A 20,826-nucleotide genomic window follows, 5' to 3' on the forward strand; every position below is an offset into this window, starting at 1 on the left:
TGTCTCCTATTTTTGATGCATTTTCTCACTCCGCTGATCGATCATGGCTTTGTTTCTTAGAGTCGCGATGTTTCCTCTTTGGTATGTCATGCGATTTAGTTCTTACTAATAGATTATAACAGTGGCTTCTATTCCCACCGACGATCATTCCGATGGTTTCCCGTTTCCCACAGATGAATCATATTAGCGATGACTTCTTTTTCCATTGATGGTCATTCTGACAATGTCTTTTATTTTCATGATTCACACTTTAGCATGACAATTTGTCCCAGATGCACTGGCCCTATCTTTGTCTCAAATGTACTGGTCTTGCCTTTCTCTCCTTGAAGCACGCCTCTCCAATATTATTGGTTTGAAGCTTTCAAATGCAGTTTTTAGAAGCACGGATCTTGCTTTGCTCAATTGCTTGCCATAAATTTCTCTCGTGCTGATCATCATTCCGGCTATCTGGCTAGGCTGTATTTATAGCAATTCTCTTCGACTTCACCTGCATCCCTGAGTTGTCTTTCCATCTTTTTTTATTATTTTGCGGAGCAAAACATTGTTTTCTTGTAACAAACTAAAACTTAGTAAGCTTTAACTTGAGGGGGAGTGTTAGAATATTAGAAAATATCTTTTAATATCTTTTATATTATATTAGAGTATCTTAAATTATTTCTTAAGATCAATTTATAATCATAGAGATATCTTAGAATATCTCTCATTATTATTATGATTTATGTCTTATTTAGGATTGAGTCTATGTTTCTCTATAAATAGAGATTAGTATTGAGTCTTTTGTAATAAAGTTAGCATAAAGCTATTATCAATAATATTCAAACCTTTATTATATTCTCTCCTCCTTTTCTCTAAAATCCCACAACTTCAACAGATATCAAAATTTTGGGAGTATTCAAATACTTATTTGGTATGAAGGTTGCTAGTTCAAAACAAATTACATTTTGGATCTCTTAAAAGAAACTGGGATGAATGGATGTAGACTAACTGACACCCTTGTAGATCCAAATGTGAAGTTTTAGGAGGACGATAGTGTTTCTGTTGATATTAGGAGCATTTTGAGGTAGTTTAGAGAAACAATTCAGGCAAATGGTTGTACTTTAAGAAGACCGGTGAGAAAAATCCACTACTAGATATGTGCATATATATCGGGGAGTTTGGTTATTTGGAGAAACAAGAAACAAAGAGTTGTTGCTAGGATTAGGGAAGAAACTTGAGGGGGGTGTAGGAGTATCAGGTGAGATACGATTTTATGCTATCATTTTATTTTATTTTATTCTAGTTGGATTTGATTTGTCTTTTATTTTCTTCCATTAGTAGTGGCAATAATTGTTCATTGCCACTATTCATCCATATGGCCACCAATGTTCGTGTCTACAATCTACCATGACTGTTCATTTGTATCACTGCAGTACTGCTTCGTTGTTTTTTATCTGCGCCAATATTGTTCAACTCCTTTTCTACGATGGTAGTGCCCAGTCCAAAAAATTTCAATGGCAGCGCACGACTCCACTCTATCAGACTGACTTGGACCGTTTACGGGCCATTCTTGCCAATCGGGGAATATGTTGTAAGAAGTCTTGTTCCAATCATTTATTGTTGCTGGTACCATCCCTTGAAAAACATGCATTTTGAAGAAACAAGAAATGGATATGCAAAGCTACATAGGTAAGGTAAGCTTGATAGTTTGATTGCTGACTTTGATGCACTTATATCCTTTATTGACGGTGCCGAAACACATATTGAACCTTTATGCAACCAAATTCTATCTAGTGTTATTGTTCCCTCATATGAAACTGTTTGCGAACAATTACTGCATCTTTCGTCCCCTTTAGCTCCTGCTCCAGCCCTTGCTTCTCTCAATGTGTCATTTGAATCTACTGCACTCGTCTCTAATTCTTATCAACGAGGTGGAATAGGAGGAGGAGGACGTGGACATAATTGGAGTCGAAATCGATGCAACTAGTGCAACCACTTTGGCCATGTTGAAGCACAATGTCACACCAAAGCTAATCAACTGCAACCACTTTGGCCATGTTGAAGCACAATGTCACACCAAGCACAATGTACACTTTGGCCATGTTGTGTGTGTCAAACAAGATCACACATCTTCTATTTATAATAAGGTTACAATAGTTACATTCAAATACTAGGAACTTGTATTTGACTAGGAGTTCTACCAATGAACCTAAGAAGTTGTACAGTCAATCAATAATAAATTGTACTTGGAATTCTAACACCATCCAAGTTGTTTTCTTCTTATATATCCCCTTCCTATATTCATAATATTCTTCCTGTTGTTGGTTTTCAATTTTCATACACATGTAGGTTATGAGAATATTGACCAACTATTATCATTTAAATTGAAAATTGTGCTTCACGTTTGCAAACTTTCCAATACTTTAATCTCTATGAATTAGCTTACTCGGGACGAGAGCTATACAATAACTTTTTTCCCTTCTAATTGTGTAAAGCTCTAGACCACGCTGTACCTAATGGGCTTAAATAAAGCTCTGAATATAATAATTACTAATAATTACAACATATATGGTTAATCACTATAAATACGAAAAATATTACATATTTACAACATTACCATAATAAGAACCATGTATACAACTTTTGAAAGAAAAACTCATGAAATTTGAAAAAATGAATTGAATAATTGGGGAGAACTTTTAAGCACATAAATAAACATATATAACTGAAAAATAATATGGGGATAAGCTTAGTGAGACTTTGCTACAACTGCATACCTGGCCTAAATTTGTTTTTTCTATGCGACCTTTCACCATCCTTGCAGTATTTGCATTATCATCCCTCTCAAGTATTGCTGTCATAATCGGTGTCTTAATATCTTTGGCTCCATTTATGATTTCTATGATGCGAGGAACCCCGAGAGTAACATCTAGTGATAGATTAAGGAACAACATTCAAAACCAATCAACGTTACAACAGAATGCCAAAATTCCAGCCAAGTATTTCACGGAACATTAATGATCACCATAGTACACAACATAATTAAATAAAGGATACTCATGCTTGCAACCCCAGCAAAGTGAAAAGTTTTTAAAGTCATCTGAGTCCCAGGTTCTCCAATACTATGAGCTCCAATTGCACCAATTGGAGTTCCAGCCTCAATTTTTTTGATACGATAACGTGATAGACAAATATCTAGAAAAACCTGAATAAAAAACGAGCATACGTAAGGGAATTGTAATCAGACCGATAAAAATGAGGTCATAGACCTCAAGAGTTCCTTTAGTTTTTCATAGAAGCAAAAAATATCTTACTTATGCTAACGAACGAACAACGTAATCACAACCGGACTGGACGTTGAACCAGCGTGCTCACCGGTTCAAGGTTTAAAGGTCGGGCCGAGTTTGAACCGGTAACAATTATATATATTACAATATAATGTTATAAAACATTATAAACAAAAATTATAAAGTAAATATCAATATTAATAAAGGACGTGCTAAAAAATATATAAAGTATCAATAAAAATTAATTAGAAATAGAGAAAAAGGAAGGTACACTGTCAGTGTAAAACTTACACTGACAAACAATAAAAACCATTGATTTTGTTATCTCACTCTCACCACATGAACGTAACTGCCATCATAAAATAATTACATAATAAAATATCTTCTATATCTTTGATATTACATTAGAGTATCTTAATTTAGCCCGTGGGATCAGTTTATAATCTTAGTGTATTTTAGATTATCTCTCAAGATCAGTTTCCACATTACTTAGATATGAACATCATATTTAGCATAAGCAAATTAGATTGCTAAGACTTGCTCATGAAAGAACAAGATCAGGATGACAAAACAAAAGCAAAAAAGAAAACCAAGGAGAAATAAGCATACAAAAAAAGGAAATTGGATGAAATATTAAGCCCATGACCATAAATACCTCTAGTTGCCTACGGCTGATTCCAGATATCCTCGGAATAAAGTTCTTCAGGTTCGTCAGATTTTTAGAATCATTCTCAGCGATTGCTTCTGTTAATTTTGTATTATCTTTGACAAAGGCTTGTAGAGACTTTATGAAATCATCAGAGAACCCCACCACTGACATTATATCATTTTCTGAAGCATCCTTCTCCACTAACTTAGACATACCAACTTCTGAAAGCTTCTTGCGAATTACTTCACACACATCTGAGGAAGATAAGATTATATCATCTCCATCGCTGGGGCATATGGCCTACAATTCAGAGATAGTAAATTCAGTGACATGGAAGAACTTAACAAGAACCAACTTTTTTCAGAAAATTGCATGAGTCAAGAAAATCATAATGAAAATAAAACAACAAAGGAAGCTATTAAACCTTGCTTTTGAGAAATAACCGGTCAAAATTTAATGGTTTTCCATTTTTTCCTTCCATGCCTGATGGATCCATGCCATCATCTCCATAACAGAACTGAACAATGCCACCATTGGTATCTCTTACAGTGTAATCATAATGTAAAAACAAGTCCTCCAGAGCTTTCATTAATCTACGAGACATATATCCTGTGTCTGCAGTTTTGACCTGAAAAAGCACAACCAGCAAAGAAACTATAAAATAGACTCCGACGTTTTTCCTCCTAGTAATTGACAAAAAATATTAACTAAAATAAACAACAGCCCAAACTGAATGCTCCATGTTTTTATCACGTTATGTGACTTCGGCATCCATAATATTAGAATTTACCATTTTATTTGTATATAAAAAGATTTTTTAGGGGTTATACGAAAGCCTTATTGACCCTTTTTTTACAACCCTGGTAAGAGAGACACCAATTTCACAAGGCTTCACCAATAATACCAAATATAAGTGAAATGAAATCTAACTCTGCTGCCATAAAGTAACAACAAATATGCAAACCAGACAAGTAAGAAGAACCCTTTACACCAAATTCGGATATTCAAGTTTCAAAATTCTGACTTATGTTAGAACCTAAAGAATCAAACCTGTCTTTATATTGGGATTATGATGAACAAGATCATATCACATTAGAATCAGAAAATCATATTAATTAGCAGTTATTGTATATGTTAAATAGAACTAACTCGAGGTGTGGTGTGATTTAAACACAGTAATCGCAAATTCAACATGGCTTCCTTTGGTACTATAGATCCTCATTCGGCCTATCTGACCAATTATCAAACTTTCAGATCTAATACTTCAGTTTTACACATCAGTAACTCATTTGCTTACATATCCCAATATCCTTCTTTTGGTGCCATTGGGTCCAAGATTCAGGTGCGTCTTATCATATCTTCACTGTTGTCGTATGTTGCTGACCTCTTTGTCAACTAGACATTAAGAATGCCTTCTTGAAAAGTGAAGTCAAATAGATTTATATAGAGCAATCCTCGAGGTTTGTAGCTCAAGGGGAGTCGTCTATTATGGCCTCTTAACTTCAAAAGTCTATTTATGGTCTTCAACAGTCTCGAGTCAGGTTCAATAGATTCAGCATTGTTACGCAGTAGTTTGGTATGATTCACAACGAGGTTAACCACTTTGTATTCTATCTCCATTCAGTCGTCCAGTCAAATACTGTATCTATCTAATTGTTTTTGTGGATGATGTTGAAGTTGTGGGATTTTAGAGAAAAGGAGAAGAGAAAATAATAAGGATTTTTGAATATTATTGATAATAGTTTTATGCTAACTTGATTACAAAACACTCAATATTAATCTCTATTTATAGAGAAATATAGACTCAATCCTAAATCAGGAATAAATCATAATAATAATGAGAGATATTCTAAGATATCTCTATGATTATAAATTGATCCTATTAAGTAACTCAAGATACTCTAATATAATATAATAGATATTTTCTAATATCCTAACAGATGATATGGTTTATAACCGGTAGTGATCTACAAGGTACACTCAAATTGAAACATCATTTTCATCAATTTTAAACTAAAGACCTTGGAAAACTTTCAAATTTGCAACATTACTCTCATCAAATTTAAACTGAAGACCTTGGCAAACTTTGTTATTTTTGGCCATCGAAGTAACCCAATCTCAGGATGGTCTAGTGATTTCCAAAAGAAAATATGTTATTGATATTCTTGAAAAACAAGATTATTGAATTGGAAACCAATAGACATTCCTACAGATCCAAACGTCAAGCTTATGCATAACCAAGGGAAGCTACTGTCAAATTTCAGGAGATACAAAAAGATTGTTGTATTTTCCAATCACCCCATACACTTTTGCAATTTTGTTCTTTAGAATTCCTTATCATAACCATTGGAGTGTAGTAATGCAGATTATGAGATCCATCAAATGTGCTTTGTGAAAAGGTCGCATTTATGAAGATAAATGACATACGATGTTGTGTGCTTATTAGAGACAGTTGATATCCTGGAATAGCAAGAAAAAAGTGTTGCTGCAAAATCAAGTGCAGAAGCTGAATACAAAGGGACATGGCTTAAGTAACTCGTGAACATATTTGGTTGACACAATTACTCAGAGGGCTTTAATTTAGAGTGACTAAATAAATGATGTGAATATGTGATAATTAGAAGCATTGTGCATTGCCTCTAATCCTATTTTCCATAAAGACCAAACATATTGAGATAGATTGTCATTTAATCAAAGACAAAATCATATCAAGAGACATCACCACGAGCTTTGGCAACTCTTATGATAAACTAGTCAATGCCTTCACCAAATCCATAAAAGGTCCTCGACTCAGTTATCTTTATATCAAACTATGTGAACATGATCTTTATGCTTCAGCTTGAGCGAGAGCATTGAAATATATTACAATATTTGTATTTATTGTATAGGCATGTTATATAACACCATACCATGTCATGTTAATAGGAATAGTATCTCCTGTATTTATTTTGTATTTAATGCCTTGAGCTTATATATATAAAATCAACTCTGTTGTGTAGTTAAAACACACATTTTACAATCCCAAGTCTTTGTTCTCTCTTATTCAATAGTATAGATATATGCTCCAGCTTAACGGAAGGAGGAGAATTTTGGCTACCTTTACTCCTGCTACTTATTGGACATTCCTTTCCCGAAGTTGTTATTCTCTCGTAGGGTGATCTTTATTTGGAGCATATCTGACTTCTAATTAGCTCTTCTCAATTGGTCGACATTTTTGTCTATCTATGTACATTTACTGTGCACATATGCTGATGAGACACATTCTTAACAACCACCACAGCCACCTTCAGAATCTTCCGGTGAGCCCTACCATGTTAGCTAAAGTCGGTGAGCCCTACCATTTTTGCTAAATTCACCTCACACCGCACTTTAGGGAAACAGCTATAGCCCTGTTTCCATTTTTCACTGCAGTACCTCCACCCGTCATAAAAAGCTTGAAACTTAGTGAACTTTAGCATGAACCTAGGTAGTTAATCTTAGATAGCGATGCGTCGTGACCAACCTCAAAAGTGGGTAGTACGTTCAGGGATAGGCGGGATAACTGCTTTTTTGAGACAAATTACATGAATAATACTATATAAACATATATTTAATGCAAAATTAACAAATGACTCAAACTCTAAAACATTCATAATTAGTAATGAAAATCCACAAGTCTTCCTTTAAGTCAAAACATACATTGAAATACAAACAAAAGTCCAAAAAATAAAAATGATATATATTGAAGTCTATAACACAAAGTAATAAAATAACTAAATATTAAAACTCAAATGCATGTTATAAGAATCAAAGATAAGCATCATCTTCATTAGTAGGGGTGGGCAAGTTCTGAATTTGAACCGTTCAAAATTTAAACCGAATCGATTTCCAATTTGAAAAAACTGAACCGAACCGTTCGGTTCAAAAAACCAAACCAAACCTTTTTATAAATTGATGAACCGATTTATTACTTTGAACCGAACCAAACTGGTTTAACTTAGTTTTTTTTCCTATAGACCAAATTTTAAATAATTACTCCTAATTACTTCTAAAAAAACAAATTCAGTTCTAATTTTTTTGAACTAAAAATCGGTTCGGTTCTAGTTTTAAAAAATCAGTTCGAAAATAGTTTGGCTCTCAATTTTTATAAAATCAATTCAGTTCAAAAACAGTTCAGTTTAGTTCAGTTCTGCAGTTGGGTTCAATTTTTGGGTTTTTTGAACACCCTAACATATTCACTAAAAATATCATATGTATAGTATAATCAAAATGTGAACCCTACCGCTGTATCAACGAGCCCTTCTCTCCCTCCCATTGTATGGAAGAAAAACTCAGTAGCTGACAATCCAGTGAAAAAGGAATTAGCAACAAAACCTTTATCCTGCATCAAAAATGACATAACAGTTTAGAATGTAAGAAACAGCAGCAAATTGTAATGCATAACAAAGCGGATCGCAGAAAATAATGATTTGTTCAAATTCTGCTATGCTATAATGCCACAATAGTGTCTATTTGGCAACACTTTGTACTAAATAGCGTATCGCAGATCAATAAAGATTTGTTTAATTAAATTCTGCTATGCTATAGCAACTATTTGACAACATTGGATGATAATATTTACATAAATGCAATATGGAAATATGTGGAAATTAAAGAAAAAAAAATAAGCAATGAAGGGTGAGTAGGGATTGGTTTTTTTTTTTTACACAAACACTAAATAATAGAGTTCCACATCATGAGAACTGAACATACAGCAGGGGTTTTTGCTTTTTTAGTGAAATGAGGAAGACTCCGATCTACGAACCCATTAGCAGCACGACAACCACCAACTGACTGTTGACCAACACAGGCAACCATTTGACAGATATTGATAGGAGATCCTTTGGAGCCACATTGTGACATGATCAATGGACTATTTCTCCAGTGTAATGTTTGCATGCATACCTGGGAATATAACAAGTTATAGATACGGAAAACCAAAATAAAATTGCTTTTCTTCCCACAGGGCTCAGGGGGTCCTCAAACAAAAACAAAATGACGTGAATAACCACAAACAAAACAAAATATTGTTAATATAAGATTTGCCATGTGCACTTGGTGGCCACCATATGTCAAAATACAAAGACAGCATACTTTATGAAAAAAAATGTTACCTTTGCTGTTGTATCACGTAAGCTATTTAATTTTTGAAATATCTTAGCCTCTAATGTTTGAGCAGCATCACAACCAGGTGCGAGTTCTAGCTTTCCTTTATTGAAAGCTTCTATAAAACCATCACATTCACTATAACCTGTCGTAATTGTTTCTTTTTTCCGATGGATCAGTATCTCTTTTGGTTGGACATCATCAATGCCTATCGAGAACCCATGATTACCTATCCAACGAGCACTGCATCAGAGCATAAATGATCATATACTTCATGAAGCTTGTAAATCCAGTCATCTATTGGATTCAAATGCAACATCAAAATGCACAGACTCTCTTTGGATGAAATTATACTTTAACAGCCATTAAAAGAAATTATACTTTAACAGGATTGCTTTTTTCTCCCGCAAGATTTCAAAACTCTCTTTGGATGAGACTAATCCTCACTTGGGAACTTATGTCACCTCTAAGCACAAGTGCCTTCCAACAAAATCAAACCCTCACTTTGCAAAAAGCACCTCAAGTCCTCAACAGAAAGTCAAGCTTTTTCTCAGTTTAGGCAGCCATCTAAGGTTTCTTTAAAAGCAAGAAATCAATACTCTCTTTGGATGAGACTAATCCTCACTTGGGAACTTATGTCACCTCTAAGCACAAGTGCCTTCCAACAAAATCACACCCTGACTTTGCAAAAAGCACAAGTCCTCAACAGAGTCAAGCTTTTTCTCAGTTTAGACAGCCATCTAGGGTATCTTAAAAAGCATTTCTTCAAGTTCCAGCATTTTTTAAGTTAGATTATCATTTTGCATTTAAATCAAACATAATGCACACATTAACAATACCACCCAAAAGGACATATTTACCTAAATTTAGCAAGTCGATTCATGCACGAAGCAGCAGCATGTGCTTTATAGTCTCTTAGTAACACAGAGAAAAGCCCATCTTTATTGCCATTTCCTGAACCCATGTAAAAGAAAGCAGTTAACCAACTTATATGCAAAAGCATGAATTCATCATGGGTAAGAGAATTTGAACAATTAAAACTACAACAACTAATCATAAATTTATGACAAACTAGGCTAGCTAAAGTGTTAAAAATTAACTACACTAATTCAGACTCATTTTCAAATAAGAATTGCAGTAATATCTGTTAGAAAATTAGAAAATATCTTATAATATCTTTATATATTTTATTAGAGTATCTTAAATTATTTATTAGGATCAATTTATAATCATAGAGATATCTTAGAATATCTCTTATTATTATTATGATTTATTCCTTATTTAGGATTAGGTCTATGTTTCTCTAAAAATAGAGATTAGTATTGAGTCTATTGTAATCAAGTCAGCATTAAACTATTATCAATAATATTCAAACCCTTATTACTTTCTCTCCTCCTTTTCTCTAAAATCCCACAACTTCAACATGGTATCTAGAGCCGATTTCGATCCTCCTTGAACGATCCTGTCTCTATTCCGCTGCTGAGTTCCCAACAGTTAGGGAATATAATTATAGATTCTCTTTTTTCAACGTGACATTCCTTTTCTAAACCATTATCGTGTTACATTCTGACACTGGTTTCACTCGTTTTCCGTTCAGTTTGCTAATGCCGCCGCTGCCACTATTTCTGGCGAATTTTCCTGCGAACAACGTCGTCATCTCCAGATCAGGTCATGCCCGAAAGCGCGTCACCAAAAGTAGTCACATACGCTCTCACGCGCTGCTAATCTCTCATGCGAGTAGATCTCAACCCTTCGTCGTCTCCACAACATGTGATGGCGCGTTTTGACGCCTCTTAGTTGCTGCTTGGTTGGTCAATCGCACCTCAACCTCAGTTTCGAATATGCCCTCGTATTCTAGTTTCGGGCTACGGTTACACCTACTACCTTCAAGATCCGCTGTCTACTGCTGCCTTCCATCTGTTGTTGCTGCTGAAAAAGTTTTCCAGCAAGTTTTCCTAAACAACCATTGTCTCTCTTGTTTTTGATGCATTTTCTCACTTCGTTGATCGATCATGGCTTCGTTTCATTAGAGTTGTGTTGCTTCCTCTTTAGTGTTTGTCATGCAATTAAGTCCTTACTAATAGATTATAACAGTGGCTTCTATTCCCACCGGCGATCATTCCGGTGGTGTCCCTTTTCCCACAGATGAATCATATTAGTGATGATTTCTTCTTCCGTTGATGGTTATTCTGACGATATCTTTTATTTTCATGACTCACTTTATTTTGGCAATTTGTCTCAGATGCATTGGCCCCATCTTTGTCCCAGATGTATTGGTCATGTCTTTCTCTCCCTGAAGCATGTTGTTCTCTCCTTAAAGCATATTCAAGTTTAAATATTGAGTTTCCGATATTATTGGTTTGAAGCTTCTAAATGCAGTTTTTAGAAGAACGGACCTTGCTTTGTTCAATTGTTTGCCATGAATTTCTCTCAGGCTGATGGATCATATCAGCTATCTGGTTAGGCTATATTTATAGCAATTCTCTCCGACTTCACCTGCATCCCTGAGTTGCTTTTTCATCCTTTTTAATATTTTGGAGAGCAAAACATTATTTTCTTGTAACAAGCTAAAACTTAGTAAGCTTTAGCTTGAGGGGGAGTGTTAGAATATTAGAAAATATCTTATAATATCTTTATATATTTTATTAGAGTATCTTAAATTATTTATTAGGATCAATTTATAATCATAGAGATATCTTAGAATATCTCTTATTATTATTATGATTTATTCCTTATTTAGGATTAGGTCTATGTTTCTCTATAAATAGAGATTAGTATTGAGTTTTTTGTAATCAAGTCAGCATTAAACTATTATCAATAATATTCAAACCCTTATTACTTTCTCTCCTCCTTTTCTTTAAAATCCCACAACTTCAACAATATCAATGGTTAATTGACATAAATTATAAGAACTCAGATAAATTGATAAATGGAAGTATTATAATGAAGCTGAAACATTCAGCTAAAAACTTTCCACTCTCAACTCTACATTAGCATCAATGAAGAAAAGAAGCACGACCATTGTAAATGCTAATACTTTCCGGGACGTTTTGTATAGCATGCACCAGTTAAACTATTATAAACAGTGCTCGACAGATCAACACTATCGGTGCTCACTTTTATAAATAAAATAATCAAGATGGAGTGACTGATAAAAGGGCAAAACTATTCAATTTTGAAAAAGAACCCCCACCATCTGTGTTCCCACCACCCTCCCCTCTCCTTACCACCACAAATCCATGAGGAACCCAAATGGCTTCGAACACCATACCTCCTGTTTTGGGTGAGAATTCTTCTTTGAAATTGTGTTCTGACATGTTCAGACATAATAAAAAATAAGTATTAGCTGTTAAGGAGAGATGCAAAATTATATAGTACTTGGCATTGGCAAGACAAAAGGAACTACGTGGTTTAAAGTTCATGTCTTTTGTCCATAGCTAAAGGATAAAACTGGTGCCGTGAGATTATTCTGAAAGATGGAAGTTTGCAGTGAATACTGCTGGTTGAGAGCCAAAGCGGTTTACTAATTTTGATTACCACAAAATCAAAGGCACTTGTGCTGGGGGGTAAGAGTACCACAACAATAAATGTGCCATTCCTAGTTCCTGCTGCATCTAATTCCTTGGTAGATATGGACCCGTGACTTGTTGTCTCATTTCCAAACTTGCCACTGATTGGGAGGAGCTGGGAAGAGACAAAGGCTAATGTCGCATATTCATGGTGATTTGGTTTGGTGGGAGAGCGAAGGTTCTGAAATGGGTGATGGAAGAGGAGCATGAAAGGTATTTTACCATTTTAACCCTCATGTAACAGTGGACTACAAGTAGTCCACCCTATAAGTACCCTACTTTCCAGCTGTTAACTTCTACATGGTTTCACTTTCAGCTTATTCTACAGACAATCCTTTCCATAACAATCTATAGAAGAGGCAAAACAAGTAAATAACCATACTCTAAATGTGCCATAACTAGTTCCTGCTGCATCTAATTCCTTGGTAGATATGGACCCGTAACTTGTCTCATTTCCAAACTTGCCACTGATTGGGAGGAGCTGGGAAGAGACAAAGGCTGATGTCGCATGTTCATGGTGATTTGGTTTGGTGGGAGAGCGAAGGTTCTGAAATGGGTGGTGGAAGAGGAGCATGAAAGGTATTTTACCATTTTAACCCTCATGTAACAGTGGACTACAAGTAGTCCACCCTATAAGTACCCTACTTTCCAGCTGTTAACTTCTACATGGTTTCACTTTCAGCTTATTCTACAGACAATCCTTTCCATAACAATCTATAGAAGAGGCAAAACAAGTAAATAACCATACTCTAAATGAACCACATACAATGTTTTGAAAGACAAGTCACCTTTCATTTCATATCTATCCACATGGCCATTCAATGGTTAAATAACAATAAATAATGCTCCAATATTTATTACTTTATCTGATTGTTTAAACTTTCACCAAACCACTCAACTGTGCTACCCAAATTCAAACAACTTTAGGAAAGCTTAAGCACATTTAGTAGATTGTTTCTTGACAAATATATGCTTGTAATATAAGTTAATCATGTATGACTAAGTTTATTAACATCTATTCAGTCTTCTTGAGAATACAAATATGAAATGATATGGGCAAAAGGTTAGAAGTAAATTTAGAAGGACTAACCTAAAGTCACCTTTCCAAGTTGTCCGGAGATTAACTCACTATTGCGAAAATAAACAAATCCATCATTAGGGCACATTGTTTTCATTTCTCTTTTCCTATCATCAAGCTTTGCGTTGTGTGTTTTCTCCTTTACAGTGAGGTTCACATAGACCCTCACATTTGCATGTGGGCGTAATAAAATGCTAAATAATTGTTTACCACTCCAGAGTTCAACTGGCTGAAAAAAACAAATTTCAAATATAACTGTAAAGACCCTGACAAAATATGATTACTTAATGTATAAATTACCAAACATGATTGAATCATCAGACAAATTTTGGTTCATGCAGCTTATAAAATCAAAGGTGGACACTCAACCAAGCTACTATTCAATTATTGGCCTGAAAAGACGATATTGATATAAAAAATAAAAAAATAAAAAAGGATATGAATATGCTCTTGTTATCGTTAGTTTATCCTTGATAACACAATCCTTGCAGGCAATAAAAAAACAGACTTGAAATTATTTAAAATGAAAATAAACCAACGAGTCAGGAGATATTATAGTGCAGTCCTTGTTCTCATTGCTACTCTGGTTCTCAGCCCATGGTTGTTTCAAGGATTGGCATATCTGATTTGCTAAGAGATTGTGTTGCCAACCATGGTTATCAGTATTTCACGATACATGGGAGTTGTATCTTGAATCGATACAAATTGAACCCAATCAATATGAATCCTTAGTGTTTGTCTATTTTGGTGTACTTCTCTCCTTTCTAATAAAACATATGCCAAGAAGACAGGCAACAGAGTTAAGGAAAAACTCCTAGAAAGAGAAAACAATTTCATCCCAAGGCTAACCTAAAATTTGATAAAGGACTAGCTACCCATCTTCAGAGGGTTAATGGTCTGAGAGATGTCCTTCAAGGGTGCAGAAGGTAAGTTGGCTATACATTTCGGAGAATATAAAATAGAATGATAAAAGGCAACTTGCTCATAAATCAATATACTGCAACAATGGAATGCATCACATTTATGAGTGTTTATTTCATTAGTCCAATCATCGTTAGATTTAAATATTGCACGAGGTAGACAATAGATTACATATTTAAAAACATGTACCACTTAAAAGTGTTTGATATTTCATCACATTGTTTATTTTAATTATGGTTTTTAAAATATAATCAGGAATTGAGTATCATGACATACTTATGAATGCCTGGTCCAAAATTTGAGTACATGAGCAAGAGGATATTTGAATCTTCAAAAGTTGAAAAACAAAACAATCAAAGCCTTTTCACCCAAGATGAGCCTAGCTACGTGATCAAATGACATTATGATGTCCTGTCATGAGCAAAGCCTAATAAAAAAAAACATTTAAATCTAAATGTCTCTTAAAGCATGTTCGTTTTTTCCTTGGAGTTCTCCCATAGTTTAGTTAGAAGACCCCAAAAGAAAAACTAAAGTTTTCTCTGTTCTCCCTCAATATCTAACCATTTAACTATCCTCCACTTGGTCTACCCTCCTTACCAATATTTCAGCAGGTCATCTCCACACAAAATTCAACAACTGTAAATGCTCAATTTTGCATGTGACAGAGTTATTAAAAGAAACCGTGTAAGATTCTCACCTTAATAATTGCAGGAGTTGGCAGATCAATAGGATCCATGCCATCCCCCATGTATGAGCAAATAAGTGAAAAAGTAGAACGATCATAAAAAGTATCTTTCCTAGTTATGAGAAACGAAGAAGTCAAGAAGTCTTGCGTAGAGGCAACAAGAATTTCTCCGTTTTTTGGCGTGCACAAATTGTTTTGCACCTGAAAATAAGCAAAATATCAGTAACATATACTTGAAATTTACAAAGTATAGAGAACTGAGTGTCCCTTCTTCAGGTATCTATAATTATTGAGCATCATACACTTTGATTGAACAAATCACACAATATTTAAGATGTAAATACTGGCAGTTAAACAATGTTTTAAAAGAATTCCTCTAACCACAGTACATGTTGTGATTTGTTTATATTGTTTAAAGAAACCTTCAATCAAAGAGTTGGAGATGAACCATTTTAGCTGAAAAGACTGTTTTGTATGAGCAAAATCAAATGTGTTCAGGCCCATGATATTTTTGTTATTTTTTAAAGAAAAAAATGTGTTTAAAAAAATACAATTTTTAAACAAAAGGACAATCCTAGAAAGTAAAAGAAAATAGTGAAAGTGAGATGAGTTTTTAGTTATAAAGCAGGAGAAAGTGGAAAAAAGAAAGCTGAAAAGTTTCTTCTCTTTTTTGTTTGATTGGATACGAAGTTAGAGGGTAGAAAAAGAGTACATTCATAACAAGACAAAAGTAAGCATAAGAGAAAACTGAACATGATAAATAGAATAAAAATATTTACATTCAAAATAAATTAAAAATACAGCATTATGGTAATTTTAAAAATATTTACATTCAAAATAAATTAAAAATACAGCATTATGGTAATTTTAAACTGAAACGATTGTCATTTGCACACAAGAAAGTGGAAGATGTGGTTTTCATCGCACAACAGCAAGGAAAGGTTTTAGGCGCGGACCACACTTTCATAGGTGAACCAACAAAGGGAAAATGCCGCTTTCCGATATTTTTTTATCCTCCTACATTCTTTCCTTTCTCTTTCCACTATACCAAACAGAGTGTTCACTTCAGTTCTAAGAGCTAAAAATAATAGCTTTAGAAAACATGCCCTATTAAAAGTTGTATCGTAGAATGACCTTTTATAAATTTACAAAATCCGGCCCTAAAAGATGTCTTGTACGAACACAATAACACAGTAAATGGAAAATACAGCAGAATATATGAAATAAATAGAAGCAGAAAAGGCTAGATAGAAAACACAGAACTCAGAAGATCCTACCAGACATATGCATCTTATAAAAATTGGTGTTCAACAAAAAATTGGACATATAAGCATTATAAACAGTCAACATGCAATCCTATATAACAACGGATTTATTTTACCGTCATCAACAAAAGAGCCTCTGTTCGAGCCTCCTCAGTCTGTGGAACATGTAGGTTCATTTCATCACCATCAAAATCAGCATTATATGGGTTACATACAGATTCATTAAATCTCAAAGTTCTCCAAGGCATAATCCTTGCCTGCATGTGCAAAAAGAGATTAATGCAATGATATCCAAATCAGACACTATTCTACCCTTAATTTTTGATAAATTACCCTATGACACATCATAGACATCCGATGCAAGCTTGGTTGCCTGTTGAAAAGAACAACGTCTCCGTCTTCCAAATGGCGATCAACAATATCACCAAATCTCAGTTCATCAGCAAGGCGCTTCCTACAAGAAACTTTTAAATTCCTGCAAAGTAATGATAGGCTCTAAATAAAAATAATTGGAACAAAACAAAATAAACTTGGCTTGGTAACAGTCCATATAGGGAAAAATGAAATAACACAAACCATGTGGTACCACCAGCATGCCTAAGCAACTTTGCACCCGGATACTTATCAGGACCGTTCCTCAAACATTGTCTCAACTTCTCTATGTTGTGATGTGTAACACGCTCAGGATAAGTCAAAATGCGAGCCATATGGATGGGAATTGCAACCTACAGAGAAAAAACAAGTTAGCAGGCATAAACTTGTTTAACCTAAAAACAGAGAAGGAACTTTCTTGTATCATTGTTTTCATGGGAATATAGTATTTTCAATAACCCTTTCTTTACTTTTATGTGTGTTGAATTATATGTCCTATTAGTTTTTTAACGAAATTTATGTCCTATTAATTATAGGCGTGTGCTTCACGCAAAGGACAGAAACTACATGAGGAAAAACGTAAATGTCAAACCTCAGTAATCTTTAGATTAGGATCAGGTGAAATAACTGTCCGGCCAGTATATTCAACACGTTTTCCAGATAAGTTGCTACGGAAACGTCCCTGCTTCCCTTTAATGCGCTGAACAAAACCAGTTAAAGGCTTGCTCGCTTGCATACTGTATGGCCCACCTTTAACATCACTATTTATGTATTGAGCAACCAGGAATTGAAGCATTTCAAAACCACCCTAAACCAAAATCATAAACACAAAAGAAACAAACCAAATTACATCCTGGAAAAACCCGAGAGGAGAGCAGATAAATGTAGTGTCTAAACTAGTGTCATTTCAATTCAATATTACAATAAGAACAAGTCAGAAGAGAGTGGTGGCATGTATACATTTCAAGTCAATATTACAAAAGAACAAATTCAATAGTTTGGTATTATGAGTTTTAGCAACAGTAATAACCAAAGCCTTTTCCTACTAGATGGGATCAGCAACATGAGTTTGGGAACAATCGACTTCTATACCATGAAGGTTCGATAAGTTTTATGTTGTTGTCGATTGTTTAACATAACTCTCCTTTACTAATCTGAGCTTGGGAACAGTTATATTATGCATATATAGGCAGAGTTATACGAGTTTGAAAAACTATATAAAAAGAGAAACATCAAGGAACCAGCCACAACATGTGACTCAATCAGTAATTTTAGCTTCATGAGAGTTGACCGAACCTTGGGTGCTGGGTTCCAAATTTCACCAAAAGCACCTTTTGGTCAAGGCAAATCTCAAGGCCCAAATGATAATTAACCCAACATTCTTTGTGCTACAACCGAAGTGAATCCAGGAGAAAGAGCAGGAAAGTTTATGGTAGAATTCTTGAGAGAACAAGAATATTCAGAAAAGGAATCAGTAACTACATTGTGAAGTGATTTAAATGTATTATGTATACATAATTAGAGTGTACCTCTTAACATCTCCAACAAATTCTGCCAATATAGACAGCTGTCAGTATAGACATGAGATGTAACAGAAACAAGCCGAGAGCAAACACACAAGTTATACAGAGAGCCCAATACAAACCACTCATTCTAGCATGGCGTGTAAAATACCAATAAAAAAGGTTGTTTCAAGTGTATAACGTACACAAGTATCTGTCTTTTTTATATACAAAAAGGGAGTAACTCAGAATATCAACAAACAAATAATCAAACAAATGAATTCCATTGAATCTTTACAAGTTTTGATCTCTTAGAGTGTCCTATTATACCTGAAATTTGGTTGATTCTTCTAGTTCTTTGTGCAAAGCAGCATTTGCCTGGATTATTTTCCTTAGCTTCTCTGTTATGTCATTTTCATTGCTGCCACAAATCAAGAGTAAAATCATAAGCATCAATTGTATAATTTTTAAAAGAAAAAAAGATTGAAGTAGAGAAACAAAAATAGGGGGTTAGAGTGAAAGAATCCTCCTAGCCATTAAATAATTTTCTCTTTGTCCCATTCCATGGCACCAATGCACCCTCGCTCCTATTGTGACCCTCGCTCTAAAATTATTTGATACATTATTCCTCATTCTACTACTTTTTTTATATCTCTAATATATGATTAAAAAACCAAAAATTAAAAATATAATTCTCATTACAAACTTAATTTTAATGTCAGATATTTTTTTTAATTCATTACATATAAATACATCACAACATTTTAATTACATTATAATATATAAAAATATATTATAATATCGTAAAAATCATATAAAAATTACCACAAAATATATAAAAATATAATCATGACATCGTAAAAATCAAGAATCACCAATCAAACTTATGCACAAACAATGCAATGAAATTTAAATTAAAATGAATAAAAAATATTGAAACAAACAAACCAATTTAAAAAAGCAAAGCCTTTGCAAAAAACAAAACAGCAAAAGATATTATTTATAAAAATAAAAATCCTAAATTACACATTGAATAATTTCAAAGTAACATACAATTAGTGTATATTTTTCTTTTATCAATGCTCAAGTACATATTTTATTTCTCCAATGAAGGATAAATTAGAGCATAGTTTCATTTGACAAAAAAAAATCAAAATCAAATAGTCATGTCTTATCATTCAAAACATTATCTTGTGCTTTTGTCCTAAAAAATAGTGTTTAAAATTTGTCCATCATTGACACTCGAAAGAAAATACAATCAAAATGTTTTTAAATGAAACAAGTGGCATAACACCACTAATGAAGAAATGGTTATTCAAAGCTTAAGTAAAAATGAGACACAAAACATAAAAAACAAGAAATAATAGTTAGTCAAAAAAATAAAAAAGAAATAGTAGTAAATTTAAGATAAATAGTAAATTTAAAATTAAAATAATAATAATAATAATAATAATAATATAAAAATCAATGCTTACAAAACGTATATTCTATTTTTTATAGGAAGAAAATATTCTATTATGATTGAATGTTTAAAGGAAAACAAAATGTATACAAACAATCACTCATTTTTATTAATCGCATTTTTTAGACTGAAAATCACTCGCATTAATACATTTATACACCATAAATAATAACTTTTATTCATTTTTTATTCCATTTATTCCTTTTATTCATTTTTCACTCCATTTATTCCTTTTCAGTAAACAATCAATCATTTTTATAAACTTGAAATTTATAAATATTGAAACTCTTTTCAGGTCAAATTAATGCATTTATGCATTAAATGAGATGAAGGATAACTTAAGTAATGAAGTTTAACTTTTAAATGAGATTAACAAAAATAAATACAACAACAACCAAATCTTTTCTCACTAAATAGGATCGGCGACATGGATCAAACAATGCCATAGTGTTCTATCATATGTCATTTCAGCTCATTAATCTTTGAGCCGTTACTAATATCCTTTATTATTTTTGTTAAGAATCACGAGAAATCAGATTCAATTTTTTTATTTTTTTTATTTTATGATTCCGTCATTATTACTATTGTAATTTATTTTCCTGTATAAATAACTTAGAGCTGTAGTAATAAAATATGAAAATAGTTTCTCGTTTACTTTCTTCATGGTATCAAAGGGTACTATAAAGTTTTCCCACAACCTAGTGGGATTCGAGGCTCCAAACTTAAAGGGACACCAACATTTTGTTTTTAATTTTGGTACAACCGGCTTTGCGACCCGACCCATTTTTCTGTCTACCGCACACAATATCTCATGGAAGGTGGCCTATATGGTTGCGGCGACGGCAATAGTTTGGAGGAAAACCAAAAGTAATCAACAATGCCGACAATATTGGTTCAAACAGCGACGGCCCTGCAGCCCAGGCGTTGGCAGCAGGA

At 33.7% G+C, this 20,826-nt stretch overlaps 1 protein-coding gene across 2 annotated transcripts in view; it reads right to left on the bottom strand.

Moving 5' to 3' along the window:
* LOC101491903 (DNA-directed RNA polymerase III subunit 1) overlaps nt 1–20,826 on the bottom strand; it is a 43,728-nt gene that overhangs the window by 9,317 nt on the left and 13,585 nt on the right. For both annotated transcript variants that reach the window (XR_003473513.2, XM_004505866.4), the window contains exons 7-21: nt 18,759–18,849; nt 17,519–17,734; nt 17,131–17,279; nt 16,888–17,029; nt 16,671–16,811; nt 15,302–15,490; nt 13,696–13,912; nt 9,897–9,990; nt 9,045–9,279; nt 8,644–8,835; nt 8,174–8,272; nt 4,337–4,540; nt 3,919–4,212; nt 3,034–3,181; nt 2,754–2,905 (exon numbers count right to left, since the gene is read on the bottom strand). Coding sequence is in view for 1 of the 2 variants with exons in the window: in XM_004505866.4 (XP_004505923.1) it covers nt 2,754–2,905; nt 3,034–3,181; nt 3,919–4,212; nt 4,337–4,540; nt 8,174–8,272; nt 8,644–8,835; nt 9,045–9,279; nt 9,897–9,990; nt 13,696–13,912; nt 15,302–15,490; nt 16,671–16,811; nt 16,888–17,029; nt 17,131–17,279; nt 17,519–17,734; nt 18,759–18,849 (2,563 nt within the window). In the remaining variant the exon portion in view is untranslated. The remainder of the gene's footprint in view (nt 1–2,753; nt 2,906–3,033; nt 3,182–3,918; nt 4,213–4,336; nt 4,541–8,173; nt 8,273–8,643; nt 8,836–9,044; nt 9,280–9,896; nt 9,991–13,695; nt 13,913–15,301; nt 15,491–16,670; nt 16,812–16,887; nt 17,030–17,130; nt 17,280–17,518; nt 17,735–18,758; nt 18,850–20,826) is intronic.

This window comes from Cicer arietinum, chromosome 6, assembly GCF_000331145.2.
Source record: "Cicer arietinum cultivar CDC Frontier isolate Library 1 chromosome 6, Cicar.CDCFrontier_v2.0, whole genome shotgun sequence".
Lineage (NCBI taxonomy): Eukaryota > Viridiplantae > Streptophyta > Magnoliopsida > Fabales > Fabaceae > Cicer > Cicer arietinum.